The following is a 16,624-nucleotide window of genomic DNA, read 5'->3' as shown; positions in this document are numbered from 1 at the left end:
ATAGATGAAGTTTCCCCTTTACCTTTTTAAAAATCTGTAACATCATGCAAATACTCAACAAGCACAAAAGAATCAATCAACCTGACATTTTGATAGCTCCTGGAAATTACTGTTATTTGAGAGGTGCACTTCAATTTCTGCCAGACAGCCAGCAAGTGCCTCTGAGCAGTTGTTCTAGCAATGCAAGATCCCCTGTTCCTTTGGCACATTTCCAACAGGAGGCCTCTGTCTAATCATGACTGTCAAACTTCAGTCTAACTGAATCTTCCGGCTCCGGCCCCCTGAAATCCCTTCCCAGTTACCCCACATTTGACACCGGTCCCAAACCAAGGCCCCTCCCCATCCTCTGTGCCTCCTGACAGACACGCTGTTCAGCGGTGTTTAACCTGGACTGGACCCCTGCTACAGCAGCCTCGCCAAGAGTAATGATTGTCACCATGGCAACCAACTGCCACAGACTTCTCACAAAGTCGAAATCAGAGGTGAAAAAAATATATAAATAAATACTTGAACAGGTCTGAATAAGGCAAAGAAGAGAGCACAGCAGAGCATGGCTAACAAAAAGGGAAACAGGGCGCATTCATTCATTATTAAAAAAAATAAAAAATGATTAGCCTTATTAAACCATACCCTTGATCTCTCAATTCAACAGCAAAGCCGGCAAAAACATTTTCAATATAGCCATATCTTTGGTTCCACTTCATAGTCATTTCATTAGCTTAGCCATTGGTCTATAAATCTCATCTTTTCACTGCGAGGTGGTGGTAATTGTTAGAACAGGCTACGATGTACATCACAGTGACATTCAGGAACACTCAGGGAGTGTGCGTCACTAGGGTAAACAGAGGGCTAACAGAGGGCAGCTGCTGCCCTGCTGTCTCTGGTGAGCCACAGTATTTACCACTCTGATGCTCCAGCTGGGGCTGCCAGCGGACTGCCTGGTCTTTGGGACGTCCCACCCCTCTGGCTGGTCTGGCGACCAGGACAAGGGGGAGCTCACACTGCTATGGGGGCTCCATGCACCCTAAGGTAAGGAGGGGGCGGGTGAGAGAGTGAGAGAGAGGGAGGGAGGAGGGCGACAAAATGCAGCAACTTAAAAACAAAGCCAGCGAAGAAACAAAACATACAAAGAAAGATGTTAGAGAGATGTAGTGAGCTTCTAATGTTGCCAATTGGGAAATAACACACATCCATCTATGCAGAAATACAGTATAAGGATGCATCCAAGGTGCCAAAATATGAACAGGATAAGCGGTTAGGTTAAACCCTTAGAGTTTTCATGCATGATTACGAGGCATGTTTCTAATAGACTCTTTGTAAAGAAAATCCTGGAGAGCACAATTGTGTTAGTTGCGTTTCACACAGCATAATTTGCCAGGACATCATGGCACCATACAGCAGGAAAGAGGCCCTGCTAATTCTCGTCATGACAACCGTGCATGTTTGGCATGTTGACAAAACAAGAGGAGTTGCGTCAGCACGGCAGCACACGAGCGCATCAGACAAAAGCATGCTGGACGAAAGAGGAGCAACATTCTAATTTCTGGAAAAGATTTCCCCAGGCCTTGTGTAACAAATTAGTTTGAGCCATATAATGTTTATTTAAGAGATGGGATATATCTGGAGGGGAAAAAAACATTTTGCAGACTAAATTCATCTACCCTCACCAGCATCATTCATAATATATTATAGCCATGGGTGTGATTCTATTCCCATTATTATTTGTCTGAGAAAGTCTACATTGAGTGTCTATTATAATTAGCGCCCGACTGATAAGGGATTTTTGAGAACAATACCAATACAGATCTGAAGAAGCAAAAAAATTCACTGATAACCGATATGGCAACCAATATAGTGAATTTTTGAGCTGGAACAAAAATAGACCTTTTCTCTGAGGACTGTGCACTGATTTTGCACCAACATGTCTATGCAAAGGTATGTAGAAGGCTACTTTCTTAAACAAATAAATAAAATAAAAAATATTTGACATTATTGTACAATATTATACATTATCCATACAATGCATTACATGGTCAACCAACTCTAGAAATGAAAATGGAGAAAATAATGAATAAACAAAAAACAGCTAATTAAAACAATACTATGTTCAGTATTAGTCGACCACTAACCATTTACACAGCTAATGCCATTTCTAAATCATTTACATTTAGAAATGGCTGTCAGACATATCAGTCGGGCATTAATTATTATTAATTTGTTTTAACGACACTGGGAGACTAATATTAGGGGAATAAAAGTGTTTTTTTCAGTCACTAGTAACTGAAAAAATGCCACTGTAGTTGATGTAATAGGGAGACAACTAGGATATGGTAATGACAATGATCACTGAAATTTGTGACTTCATGAATGGATAAAATTAATGGATGTAATGGATGAAAATGCCACTGAGGGAGAATATGATGAGGACTCTCAGGAAAATGTGTTTTTGCCGTAAAAAACTTAATTTCTAAAGGAAATTAACACTTTGACTAACTAGTCATGTTGATAGAAAGCATCATTCACCACATTGTCCTCCTGCTATGCCTGCTAGGAATAGCTTGACAGAGAAATAAAAAAACCAAACATAACTTATAGGAACATATTCTAAACCATATAAGATGCTTCAACCAATCCACCAAAACGCCAACTTCACAGCATTACACACACGTCATAAAGTAGCATCAATTATTATTCAACACTCCAGGGATATATTACATGATCTGGGACAGTGAATGAGGCAGAACGAGCCAGACAGGGACACAAAACATGACATTACATCCAGGGTCCTACCTGTTTCACCCGTGGTCTCCCAGGAGAAAATTTCCTCTTGGTGATGGCTGGCTTTCCCATTCCAATCTTAGGGGTGAGTGGTATAAGGGTTGTAGTGGGCATGAGGCTGCCGTGGTCACCCAGTGCAGGTAGGATCTGGGGTAATTCTCTGGGAGACGTCCCTCGGCCCAGAGGGGAGGAGTGGCACGGAGAGGAAACCATTTCCACCAACCTTTCCACAGATGTCTTGAGTGGTTTCTCCTCTGAAGGCAGGCTGGAAAATGACAGATTGGGCTTGCTCTCCAGTGTGGTGTACATCTCTTCTGATGTACAAGAGGCTGAGGGCTTAACAGTCTCTGTCAGGTTCCTGTGAAAAATACCCTCTATCCTTTCCTTGTTAAGTTCTTCTGGAGCAGTTTCCAGGTATGAAGCCCTGACTACATCCATACTCGAAGGCTGGGGTAGTGAGACTTCCATTGGTTGGTCCGTGAAAGGTACTGATGCAGTACTTGGTTCTTTGGTGGTTGAGATGATGGCCTTAAAATCCTTTGTGCTGGGGTTGGCCATGCCCTCCGCGGGGCAGGCCTCTGTCTTTGCTGGTTTGATTTGTAATGTGGTATCCTGTTTTTGTAGTGCTTCCATCGAGAGCTGGGCTGGAAAAGACTCAGACTCCTGGCTGGGAGTCCCTGAAGATGCAGGACTCTCTGTAGTAAGCTGGGCTCTTGCTGCTGGTTTTGTTTCTACAGGAGGAAATACACAGTAGTTAGAAAGACGTACATCATGTACATTAACCGATGGAGAAAAGAGAAAAATGTAAACAAATATTCAACGTCATCAAATCAATGTAAATGTAATTAAAGTGAATGACATTGATTTGGTGGGTAGACTCCATATTAAGGGCCTTGTCCAATACTACATGTAAACCATGTTTACACAGCATTTTAACAGCTGTTATGCCCACAGTTTATTCACACCAACACAAACACCGCAACAGCAATCACAGTTACATTAATGCAAATCAATACGAGGTTACACAAAGCAGATTAGATTATGTACAAACCTAGTTTGAATTCTGTTAGGATTTTGTTGACAGAAGGTTCAGTAACCTGTTTCTCCACAACATCTGCTCCCACTGAGACTTCTGAAAGAGAGAAGAGTTATTATTAAAAGATTTTATACAAAGTGCATTAATAGGGTGTCACTAAGACTAAGAATTTGCACAGTCCCATCTGATTGGTCAAGTCTTGTCCATCATTGACTGATGTTGAATCATGGGGTGGTTGTTTGTTGACAGGGTCTTGTTGACCGCTCTGTGTTTAGATTTATGTATCCAGAGAAAAATCGCAAAAACAGTCCCTAGTTGTTCATTATAGCAATCCATAGACAGAAGGGAAATGGTGGGGCATAAAGACGGAGAGAGAGAAAGAGAGGGCGAGAGAGAGTCAGCTGTCTCTACATGCCTCCCCTGCTGATTTTAACAGAATCAATCATAGATTCCAAAGTATTTAAGCACTCTGCTAGTACTTGTTATGTTCTTATGAGAGTGCTCTGATTAATAAATGTATTCTTTGATTTTGAAATAGTAGCCTTATGCTGTTGTTATTTAGCCTCGCTGAGGCTCAGATGGTCCCACAGATTTGGATATTGCAATTTAGTCTACTATGATTTATTCACGCACAGTAAGGAGGCTGGTTTAAACATGTACTGTTTCATTAACAGTATTATTAATAGTCTAATATTTACACCAAAATAGAGTAGAGGTAGACCAATAGGCCGATATTTGTGTTTTTTTACTTTTATCGGCATCGGTCGATATGTGCATGCGTTCGCCGATCAATTAGCCCATTTCACTGAGCCAACACCAGGCAAGGCTCGGTGCAACATCTGCCATTCACTGGTGAGCTGCTACTGATACCGGAAAAAAGAAAAACACATCAAACATGTGGATCATCTGAGGCGCCACCACCTCGAGGGCTATAACAACATCAACATTGTCTGCTATCCAACTGTTAATATGTTTTGTTTGTTTTGTTAATAAATGTCTCTTTTTTTGTTTAAATTGAGACTTATGTAACATTTGTTATCAGTGTTATTTTTATCATATAAATGGAGGGAAAAAGGCAATATCGGCTTCAAGATTGGGCCCAAAAATATCGGCAGCACACATCGAGGATCGGTTAAGACTGATGTCAAAATAATCGGTATCGGTATTGGCCTTAAAAAACCTGTATCGGTCGACCACTAAAATAGAGTATATATCATGATTTATTATATGAAACCAAGTCATTATATGTAAAAATCGACATTCTGCACCCCCATATACACCAAATGGAACAATCCTTTGTTTCATTTCAAATTCAAACAAAACAGTGAGATTGGTAGTTAAATCAGGCACCTTAGATCAAATTGATAGTTGACTATTTGGGGGAACCCCTAGATAGAACTAAATATTGGATATTGCCAACACATTAGAGAAAAAGTGGTAAGTGAATGAAAGAAAGTCTACAATGTTTAGCTTGGATGCCTAGCAGTCAAACTGATATTTATGCTTGAACCAATCCATCCATTTTTTTAAAAATCTAATTGTAAAACCAACAAGACTGTACAATCAGTGTATCCCTAAGTTGTGGGAACTCCTTTTCCTTAAGTAAAACCACTGAACCATTAAAACCTCACCGAAATGTAAGAGGGGATTGTATACGGTTCAATATTAGCATAAGTAAAAAAAAAAAAAACATTATTAATGAATGTGACATTCATTTTACTGCTCAGATTTAACGACTTGCTGCAATAGCCTTGAAATAAAATAAGCAGTCACAATGCATAAAAGACAACTACACAAGCATTTATCATACACTACATTTTAGTATTAATCTAGTTCTCTCTCTCTCTCTCTCTCTCTCTCTCTCTCTCTCGTCTCCTATCATCTCACTCCATTTTATTTTGTATTGAAGACATCAATGCATTTGACTAGTCTGGTATGAATAGAACTAGTCATTCCTGGCTATCAGGCATCCACACATCGAGCCAATATTCTGCCAGACAGCCTCTGACCGTACAGATAGCCTAGTCTTAACGAGGCACCCACCATTTCAATCCACAAGTTCCCATGTCACACTGATCCTGACACACACATGCACCTGCTAAGCATCTCTGCCAGGGAAGGGAGTAACCATGACAACCAACATCCCAGGGTCTGTGTGCTCTGGGCTCATGACTGTGCAGCTTGCAGGTGCTCATCCGGTGCCGATGCCAGAAAGTCAATTAGGAGATGGGCCTCCAACCATCTCCAGCCTTCAACTATTGACCAAGCTGAACACACATTCTCATTCATATTAACACCCCGCTTCCTATAACTCCTACAGTGAATAAGGTGATGGTTTAAGATAATACGCGGCTTTGATTAATGCAGCAGAGGCCGTAAGTCAGGTCTAACTTGCAGTCACAGAATGGATTTAACAGCATCTGTCAGTTGAGTCACAGTAAGCCTGCTGTTAAAACCCCGAGTGCTGGAGAATCCTGGCAGGTGATAAACAGCTCTGGTTAATGACTTTAATTACATTACATGTGCACGCGGTTGGCAGCGGAGTCATGATCTCACATAACAAAGCAAAGAAAATAAGTTCAACAACTCTGCAAATATCTATGGAAATTTCATCACATTATTAAAATAACTTCCATCCTCTTTTTGGGGCAGGATTATCAATTTTTTCTCAAAAAAAATAAAAAATAAAAAAATAATAATATTTAACCACTAATAGGCTTCAACCCAAAATCCCAACTGATATCTCCTAAGGCTAAATAGCATTATGACACGTGCATTTAAAAAAAACAAAACAGGTAAAACTTCTTGACTGTCTCATTTTGAGGAGCTCAACATAAACCTCCTAAAGCTTCTCTTAAATCAATACACGGATCACTCAACACCTCTTTAAAACCACAGTGGGGAAGGCATTGCCTTGCCAGCTAAATCCAATGATGAAGCAGTTCATGACCACAGGAAAAAGCTCGTAAAACGAGAGCACATGTGCATGCAGAGCAGGGCAACCAAGCTGTGTGAGCAGTCGTGAATGAGCCAGCGTAGCTCCAAGGCAGGTTTGTAGACAGGGGATCTACTATCATCACCATCATGGTACTCCTAACCATTTTCTCCTGCCAGTGGAGTCTGCTGTCTAGACAGAGTGGGCAGCGTAGCTACCACTGGCATCCCCAGCTCACCGTTAATTTGCCTGATACTCTGCTACACTCCACTGCTGGCAGAACTCACATGGAGTGAAGATGCAGCCTTGAGCTTCATGCAGGCTGATACCGGCATCACGTAAGTGCTGATACAGATGTACCACATGAATTAGATGTTCGGAAGAAAAGGTTTTACTAAGTGTTTCTCATACTAAATAATATCTAGCTCAAAGATGCTTAGATGCTCAAAACAACCTTAGGGCTGGAGTTTAAGTGTCCAAGTCTCTGAATGTTAATAATTAATCATTTAATCGTTAATACCATCAGTTAAACAGTTTGTTAAAAAATGTTGAAATGGTAATGCAATCACACCTGCCTTTTATTGGAGTAGCTTATTGAAGAGCTTAAAACGAAAATAATCATTGAACTAAAACTATTAGTTTCCATCAAAACTAAACTCATTGTAAATAGGATTAACTGCAAGTCAAATATAAATCAGCCCACTCAAGGGCACATCTCTGCCCCAAGCTGCACTGTGTAGTTTCACTTAGCTTTGCATTAAAAGAGAATTTAAAAAAAATAAGCACTCTCAAGTATCAATTTCCTCATTTACATAAACTGTCAACACAAGCTCCATCCCCAAGGGACCGGAAGAAGGGACAAAGTACTTCGAATTTTCAAAACACAGTTACAAAGACAAAGGAGTCGCTTTAATCTGCCACTAGTCGGACACCATCTGGTTATTGGGGAGTCCTCAGAAAATCCTCCACATAAAAGAGGGAGTGCTTCTCTCTGGTCTTAGTCCAAACAACTCCCCATCCTTTCATCTGCAACAACTGCGACTTTCAAAACTTCATCAGGGCTGACACCACAGCCTAAATTTGTGTCGCATGGCCAAAACTTTCAACTGCTTCTGCATGGCTAGAGGCTGAGCAAATGAACCCTCAACTACAAAGATTCTCTTTCATTTTCGATCGTATAACCTGGTGCTTGTGTGTATTAGTTTGAATAATCAAAAGAGTTACATTCCTTGGCTTGTCCTTCCGATAAGAAGACATGATTTACATGCTGATAAAAGAGATTAGATTCTCAGGAGGGACACTTGGGCATTGAGTAAAATAAAGACTTCAAGATAACAGACAGGAAGAGATCAGAGCAGATATCTTCCTGTGTTTCTAACCTTTTTGGAACAAAGACCCACCAGGCTTCTGGGCTGACGTGGCCAGCTTCTCCTCCTGGACGGTAGCCTGAGCAGGCTCTGGATCTGAGTGCAATGGAACAGCAAGTAATTCCGGTTTGGGGTCATTGTGCATTTCAGGAGGCCGCTGAGTGCCAGGTTCTAGGTCCGTGTGCTTTTGAGCCAGCTGTAGACCAGTCTCAGAGTCTGTGTGCATGGAGGCTGGCTGAGGGCTGAGCTCTGGGCCGGTGTCCATATCCTCTGCCTGTAGCGCCTGCTCTGCAGCAGGAGTCTTGCAGTTGGAACAAACATAGTCCTCTCTGAGGTGGATTTCTGCTTGGCCTGAGTTCTGACGCTCGCACTCCAGGTGTAGCCATCTGAAAGAAGTGCAGAGGAATTTTAAGAGATTGTTCAACAGGGATCTCTGTGAAATCCTAAAATGTAACATACTTTTTTACTGTGGTTTTCCTAGTGTTACCTATGTTTCCACAGAATACAAAATTGCCACAGGGATCAAACACGGACAAAAAACAAGAGTGTTGCATTTGAAGAATTTAAGTTTTAAACAAATGTTCCTTACCTCTTACAAGTCTGGCAGAAGAGTAAGTCTTTGTGATGCTCAGGGTCCAGGATGCAGGCACACATAGAACAGCATAGAGCAGGGTCCTGGTTTTGGACGCAGTTCTCACACAGCAGGCTGGTGTGGTGCCATTGCCCGCTGGTTCGTGTTCCACATTGGATGCATACTCTGCAGCTCTGAGGAGCAAAGGAGGCCCTCTTAGTAACATGACATTGAAAGCCATTCAGACTCAATATGGTAAGACTACTGTGTTTTCTGCAATATTGATTTGGCACTTAAATCATGGGATGGGAAACAAGCATGGAACCTGTCCAGGCCCACAGCAAACATGAGTACATTCAGGAAGATGACTCTTTTCCAGATAAATTAATGAGGGAGAGTTGGGTCACCTTACTAAAAAAACAACAATATTTAAGGTCCCGATTAAATGGATTTACAAGTCAGTTTTCTATTCACACGGATCATTTAGATGAGCCAGTTTTATTAAGTGCCAAAAAGAATAAACCTATTAAAACATTGGCATCCAATTATTTAGGGTCTGGCTTCACAGTAGCATGGCTGGTTGCAACATACTGCCTAGTAGCGTAACAAATGGTCGACACTTGAAGTCAAAGCAGGCTGCCAATAATCAAAACGTGGAGCACATCTATGATTTTTTTTTTTCTGCATCTTAAACTTGGATTCTTTAAATAGATCAATATCAGCTATATGAAGCCCATTTCATTTTCAATCTTTTATTTTCTGGGTAGGCGAGCGAACAAAAGTCCCGCTGCTTTTAAAAACTCACTGCAACAGTGAGCCCACAGTGTTGTGAGCGAGAAAACCACAGAGTGGCATGAGCAAATAAATAGCAGCCAGCATTTCTGATAAAATATCCAAATTGACGGCGTGCACCAGCAAGCAGTGCTGGTTTGGTGGAAGAAGAAAAAAAGTGGTAATTTGGCTTCTATTTCAGAAGCATGCTTCTTCTGTGCTGCTGTTCATTTAAAACAGCATTTTGACTTCAGTATTTGTTCATGCTAGGAACGGTGAGAGCTTGCCAAAATTTTGACAAAGCCTTCCTGGCCTCAACTGTAGACACTTTACTTCACACACAAAACATCATAAGACAGAATGAAATATCAATGAAGAAGAAATAGAGATCTAAAAAAGACTTATTAGACTACTTCTGCTTTGAAACATAATTAAATAGGTTTATACACTTTAAATTTGGGCTACTGTAGGCTAAATATTTTCTATGAAGCTTTATTATGAATGCAAAAATATAAAAACAAATATTGGGTAGGGTTTGTTGGATACTGGCGACTAAAGCAACCTCGAGGAGATCTGGGAAATGTAATCTTTAAGAATGGGAAAAACAGATTCTGCATATCGATGGTTGTTGCAAATTGTTCAGCTTAGTAAGCGAGGTAGCCACTCAGCTTGGGTAAGCTGTTTTCTCCCAGTAGTGGTAGCAGTTTAAGTCGCCGTATGGAAGTCCTAAGTGTGGACTGGTAGCTGGAGAGGGGCTAGTTTGCCTCCTGGGCATTACCGAGATGCCCTTGAGCAAAGTACCACAACCCCACCGGTACATGGGCTGTCCCCTTGTTCTGACATCTCTCAAATAATGCATGTATACAAGCCCTGTTTGTATGTGTGTGTCTTTCGGGCCTGTGTGTGTGTGTGTGTGTTGCGTAAAACTAACAGAGTATAAACACTGAATTTCCCCTCAAGGGGAAATAAATAAAGGTATGCTTTCATTCTTTCATTGTGGTGCTCATGATAGAGAAACATGGCATTGAAACTGGAACACTGACTCATTCTTTACTGATTTCCACTTCAGTCGGACGATTGCACTCAGAGCAAAACTACCATGTGGGGACAGGGGTTGGCGAGTGCCAAAGATGCGTGTGGGTTGTGTTCCTCCTGTGCTGAGTCAGATAGAGAAGCCAAGTGTGAAGACCTTTCATCACCTGCTGGCTCTATCGCCGCAGCCTCCTCCGCCCGCTGCAGTAATCTGGTTGGTGTGTTAACCATTCGCCTGAGTGACAAGCACAACATTTACGCTGCTGGGGGAAGACGGGTGGGGCAGCACTGAGGGACGCGTGTGATTAACATGCACACACACGCTCACACACGCACTGAGGCTGAACTGAAGCCTTTAAAAGATCAACCGGTGTGATTCATTTCGTAACCACAGGAAGCGCAGATACAAACCACCGAAAAGTCATATTCTCATGGGTGGTAGACATTTTATTCTGTGACAGAGCAGATTCATATCCTGATTTATTTATTTTTTATTAATGTCCACATTCAGTGGGAATTTTCTGTTGCAGTAGAGTTGCCATTTCAATAGTAAAAAGCCAGATTATACCCTATTCTATATCGTCTTAAATAAGCCATCCAGTGTCAGAGGACTTTCCTACCTTACATCTCCATCCGTTGGTGGGAAGAGAGTCTATAGCAGGTTGCAGACAGAAGGTGTGGTAGCCTTTGTCACACATGTCACACACCAGCATTTTAGTGTCCTCTCCTGGGTTCCTAGAAAGAGAGAGAGAGAAAGAGAAGGTTGCATGAAATGGGATAGCACACAACTTCGATATACTGCACATAAACTGCAAACAGCTGTGCAGGATTTTATGTACCCTAGTCACATGGAGGATCATAGTTGTCCTCTTTAGGAGGCTTCATAACCAAAACATCTTTTAAATAAAGCTTAAATTCTCACTTTCCTTAAATCTTGCTTGACAAATTATTCAGGTGTATTCTTTTAAGACTTTTTCATCTTGTTTGATTTGATCTGTTGTTCCTATAAATAGTGCATCTCAGTTTTATGGCAAATATCAATTCCATTTTCTTATCATTAATTAATTAATAAATGCATGAATGCACAAATCAGCCTTTTCCGCTATTATATAACATGTGCTCCCTTTATTATTTTATAGAAAAAAATAATTTAAAAACTGTTTCAGTTTAAATGCATTCTTTTTTTGTACACACCTCAAAACTTACTTCAAAACAACCCTAAAATAGCCCCTTAAAATAAAAAAATGGGACTACTACTTTTGCCAGACCAGCTTAACGTCTGGCTGAGCACACCGCTCTGGCATTGGATGCAAAAGATTGTTCTGATATGTTGCATCCAGTGCCAGAGTAAATACCTCTGGAGAACATTAAGTGACTTTGTTATACATTTATCTAGTAAGGTTTTATTTATTTTAAGGCAGCATTTTGCTAAACTGTATCTATATAGCCAGCAGTGTAATGGTTGTATAGTCCTTAAAGTTCTTAAGCTTGTTTACATGAATACAGTGATGACTGATCATCAAAATGGCAAATGCAATACTGTATTGCTATCGTTTTAACAAAAACTGCTCCTGCAGAAATTATAGTATGCTAAATATTAGCCTGGCTGATATATAGTTGGGGCGTACACACCGTGCGTCACGGCGTGTGGGGGTGCTACATCTCTAATTGTAGGGTTGCCAATGAGTAAGGCTGAAGAATTGATTGTTCTAAAATAAGGGAGTATAACACATAAAAGGCCCTTTTCTGTCCAACACTGTATGTATTTCAATATTTTTTACCTTTATAAATACAGGTAAGATTTAAGATTGGTAAAACATTCACAATATAAGCCATTTCATGGACAGGCAATGTAAGTATTTGTGTTGTCAAACCTAAACAATTAGAAGGGATGAGAGAATTTGAAGCCATCCCGTCCATTACAGTTTGTGTCAGTAAACTCATCTTGAAAAACACCATGCTGCTTTTGCAGTAATAACATGGTACTAGGGTTTCTATGTAAATACTGAACAGAAAGCTCAATGGACGGTGTTCACCTAAGGCAAACAGGCCTGGTTGCTAGCAGAGCTCCTGTGCTGTTTAAATAAGGTCAAAAGTTACAAGACTGAGCTTCAGGGTACAACATCCAGTTAGCTCCTCACAAACCACAGAGGTAAACAAACCAGCAGTAGGCACCATGCCTGGTAGCTATAGAGAAAAATTAGTAAGAAGAAAAGTGAAAGAAACGATAGAGAGGAAAAGAAAATACAGTCTGAGATAAGATTATTTAGAAAGAAGGGAAAGTGACTCACTTGCATGTCTGGCAGATTTTGCACTCAGGGCACTGCCAACCTGCCCTCCTTAGAGGGGTCACGGCCATGTCCAGGCACATCCCATGGTAATGTTGACCACAACCGGTGCAGAAGAGCTGGTCCAGTAGGTCCCCTGGGCTATCACATAGCGCGCAATTTACCTCATCTACAACTGTGAGCAGGAAAATTAAAGAAACCGGATTTTAGTAAGTAAAATAAGGAAGACAATATTCTAGAAGACAGTACAGTTGAAACAATGTCATTTCGTCAAATTTCAACTTAAGCAGAACTTTTTTCGAATTACATTTTTGGGCTCAGGAGCTTTGGTAGTAGTATTCAAATATTCACTTCAGCCGGGGGAGGGGGTTTTGAGGATGAAATTTCTTTGTTCTCTGCTGAGATGGACAACATATCGCTGCAGTTAGCTTAAGCCCATGGCACTTTGCACGGCATAAATTAGCCTAGCGGCTAGCAGACTTTTTCATAGCTCAATCCTGACGGAAAACCACCGATTTGAGCCAGCATGCATGTTTTTTAGCCTCACATTGTTGAAAAATGTAACTGATTGATTAAAAACCGAAGACCTACCCTACACACAAAATTCCAAATAGTCAAATATTCAGGTCCATCTTTTAACTTCAGTAAATCATATAAAAAAGGTGCATGTATTCAATGCTACTCAACTTACATTTGTGAATGGCCAGTTCAATGTGTTCTGGGCAGAGGAGCGAGAGACTCCTGATATCCTGAAAGGTCCCAGCTGCCCCCGCACAGGGGAAATGGTAGAGTTGAGTACATCCTTCAGCACAGCACTTAACGGATGCTCCAAGGCGCTTACAGTATGCACAGTGCTGCAGAGAATGAGAGCGTTGAAAAAATATATCCAAAATGCCTTTATCTGCAACAAAAATTCACTTATTTGATTACCAGCCAAAGCAACAAACAAACATGTCCATGACATTTTTATGAATTAATTGGCTTATGTTAAAGTAGTGATTTATCTTTCTGTCTCTTCAAAAAAAAGGTAATTTGATTTTTACAGCTTAAAGAAGACTAGGACTGCAACTTGATGATTATTTTCTCAATTGATTGATTGATAATCCATATAAAATAGTACAAAATTGTAAAAAAAAAAAAAAAAAAAAAAAAAAGGATTAATTAATTCTATCCCATCCACATTTTTAAAGTCCTAGCCGATGGTATATAAAATAGAGGATTTTTTTAAAAACAGGAATAATTACATTTTAAATCGATAATCAAAATAGTCAGTCAGCATAACAGTTAGATGAAGATTCCTGTTTAAATCCCTGTTTTAGCCCCCCACTGATCACATTCATGACAGAAACTCATCCATTTCCTATTCCCCTCAGTTCTATGAGTGTGCACTAATAGCCACTCTGGAGATCAAGTGCAAGACTTGCTGATGGGCTACACGACCAATGGGCTGCAAACGCAATCAGAGAGCTGTGCCACTGCTAACACTAGGAGCTAAGCTGCCATGAGAGCTCAGCCCTGTTGAGTGGCGTGACCTTTTCCATTTCACAGCTGAGAGATCCACGCTGCCGGGCCGACCTTTACCAGCCAGTCTGATCCATCAGCTTTGCTGTGCCTCACTGAAGCAGTCCCTCCCTGCTGCCCCAACACATTAAGATGGTGTTAACACCTATTAGTCCACGGATGTTCTCCCCTGACTCACCTTTGTGCTCCCTGAGTCAATGGCTCTGTCCACATTAAGCAGAGATTGTCCCTCGCCCTCGCAAACACCTTCGGACCACAAGGCACAACTCTGATGTGCCCAGCATTGCCCTGAAAGGTTAAACTGAATAAATATCTGGTGCAGATTCTTCAACATTCAGTTGAGTGTTTACAGATGCATTGAGGAATAAATGTAAACACTCCATTAAAAGAGCTTCATAGAAAGGAGTAAAAATGTTTAGTGTGTTGCTCTTACCTGACTCGAAGAGAGACTGGACGTTAAGATCTTTCGGAAGGCCGACATGAGAAAGTTCATCCCAAAATCGACTGGCTGGGTCTGGTTCTTCCTCGCAGCTTTCAGACCCACTGGAACAAAGCAAGAGGTTTGCAGAGAAAGCAGGTCAGCACAGGGTTTTGTTTTGGGTTTTTTTTTTTGTTTTTTTTTTTGAAAGAGGACAGCTAGAAGATATGCTGCACAGGAGAAAGACAGCCTGAGTCAATTTAGGAAAGAATCAAGAGTAGAGACATTAAGGTAGAGGACGATGTGCAGTTTTTACAAAAGCAGAGAGATGAAGACAGAGAGAATGAGCTGGGGGAAAAATGTTAGAGAGCACATAAAAAGCTGTGGGGGAGGAGGGAGAGGAGGAGGAGGAGGAAGAGGGCCATCTTGTTTGGCGTGTGCACAAGAGGCTGGCTGTTCTGTCTCATAAAATCTGTTGAAAAGGATGCGTTTCCCCGAGTCCCTGGCTTGAACTAGTGAGCTGCATAGCATGCGGAAAATGTGGAGAGGGAGCATTAGCATTTAAAAAGGACCTTAGTTCCAGTAAACAAACCAACAGCCAAAATCAAGAGACTGGTTTCTGGAAGCATGATGGCACACTCATAACAAACAGCCTTGACAGCTTATTGTTTAGAGCCTAAGTTTCATCACCAATTATGAAATGATCTTCTCCTACCTCCTCACATTTCCACAGTTCTGCCCTGTGTCCACCATCTCTGCTTCTCTGACAAATCAATACATCATTTCTCATCCTGCCCTGTGCTTCCTCCTGTGCCTCTGTGGCACAACCAAAGACTGGCCCCAGTGACCAATCACACAGCAGCAACCCAACAGTTACTGGTTGGTTTGGCATGCAGCCAGACACATACTGCTCCCACTGCCCATTACGTCACCGGGAACCCAGAGAGACACCCAACTGGTTCCAAAGGACCAAAACAAATTAGGCAACTGTCCAAAAGAGTCCGAGGAGGCTCTTTTGTTGGAACAGTGTGCAAATATGTAGCGCTCATACACACACACACACACACACACACACACACACACACACACACACACACACACACACACACACACACACACACACACACACACACACACACACACACACACACACACACACACACACACACACACACACACACACACACACACACACACACACACACACACACACACACACACACACACACACACACAGGGAAGGCTCATGTGCACCCTTCACCTGATGAAGCATCCCCAGGGCCACCAACTGCTAAAGCGAAGTGATGATTTAGTCTTTAAATGTCGAATGATAACACAACCGGCTAATCAGGAGGGGCCCTTTAGTTTGTGATGTCTGTCTGTTTGTTTTGTGTGCATGCTTCTTTGTGTGTATGAGTTAGTGTGTAGGTAAATATGCATGCATGGTCATTTATTAACCACCATTGCTTTCTTTCACCAGGATGGCACAGTGACAATCAATAAACTGCTTTCCAGGGAAAGGGTAAAAGGTAATTTCACCCAAAATAAACCGAAAATGTCATTTTTTGTAGTATAAAAAGGTTAAAAGCAGTATTTAATGTTACATTTAATTTACAGGATCTGGTTTGTGCAAACAATTTATCTTGGACATTTTTTTAAAGGCAACAGGAGATCTCGATCAGATATCTATATTTTAAGCTTAGATCTGGTTACTTGTAGCCTGGCTAACACCAGACCAAATCTCATTTGAGATTAGGTCTGGACACCTGCCGTTCATTTTTCCGTAGAGGAGGTGTGGTTTACGATCCTCCGGAGCCGTTTATTGGGCGTTTAGAATGTCTATCAAAAGCGTCTGTAGGTAGCTCTTAGCCAATCAGATCAGTTATACCAGATGACGTAGTAGAGCA

General features: G+C 41.3%; 1 protein-coding gene across 1 annotated transcript in view; it reads right to left on the bottom strand.

Moving 5' to 3' along the window:
• The window catches only part of kmt2cb (lysine (K)-specific methyltransferase 2Cb), a 67,494-nt gene that overhangs the window by 34,850 nt on the left and 16,020 nt on the right, over window positions 1-16,624 (bottom strand). Inside the window, exons 6-15 of the mRNA XM_059345078.1 lie at window positions 14,733-14,842; window positions 14,478-14,587; window positions 13,470-13,632; window positions 12,782-12,953; window positions 11,111-11,225; window positions 8,706-8,881; window positions 8,150-8,502; window positions 3,830-3,910; window positions 2,791-3,509; window positions 902-1,024 (exon numbers count right to left, since the gene is read on the bottom strand). Of these exons, the coding sequence (XP_059201061.1) occupies window positions 902-1,024; window positions 2,791-3,509; window positions 3,830-3,910; window positions 8,150-8,502; window positions 8,706-8,881; window positions 11,111-11,225; window positions 12,782-12,953; window positions 13,470-13,632; window positions 14,478-14,587; window positions 14,733-14,842 (2,122 nt within the window). The remainder of the gene's footprint in view (window positions 1-901; window positions 1,025-2,790; window positions 3,510-3,829; window positions 3,911-8,149; window positions 8,503-8,705; window positions 8,882-11,110; window positions 11,226-12,781; window positions 12,954-13,469; window positions 13,633-14,477; window positions 14,588-14,732; window positions 14,843-16,624) is intronic.

This window comes from Centropristis striata, chromosome 11 (genome assembly GCF_030273125.1).
Source record: "Centropristis striata isolate RG_2023a ecotype Rhode Island chromosome 11, C.striata_1.0, whole genome shotgun sequence".
Taxonomy (NCBI): domain Eukaryota; kingdom Metazoa; phylum Chordata; class Actinopteri; order Perciformes; family Serranidae; genus Centropristis; species Centropristis striata.
This window is presented reverse-complemented; position numbering and strand designations above follow the sequence as displayed.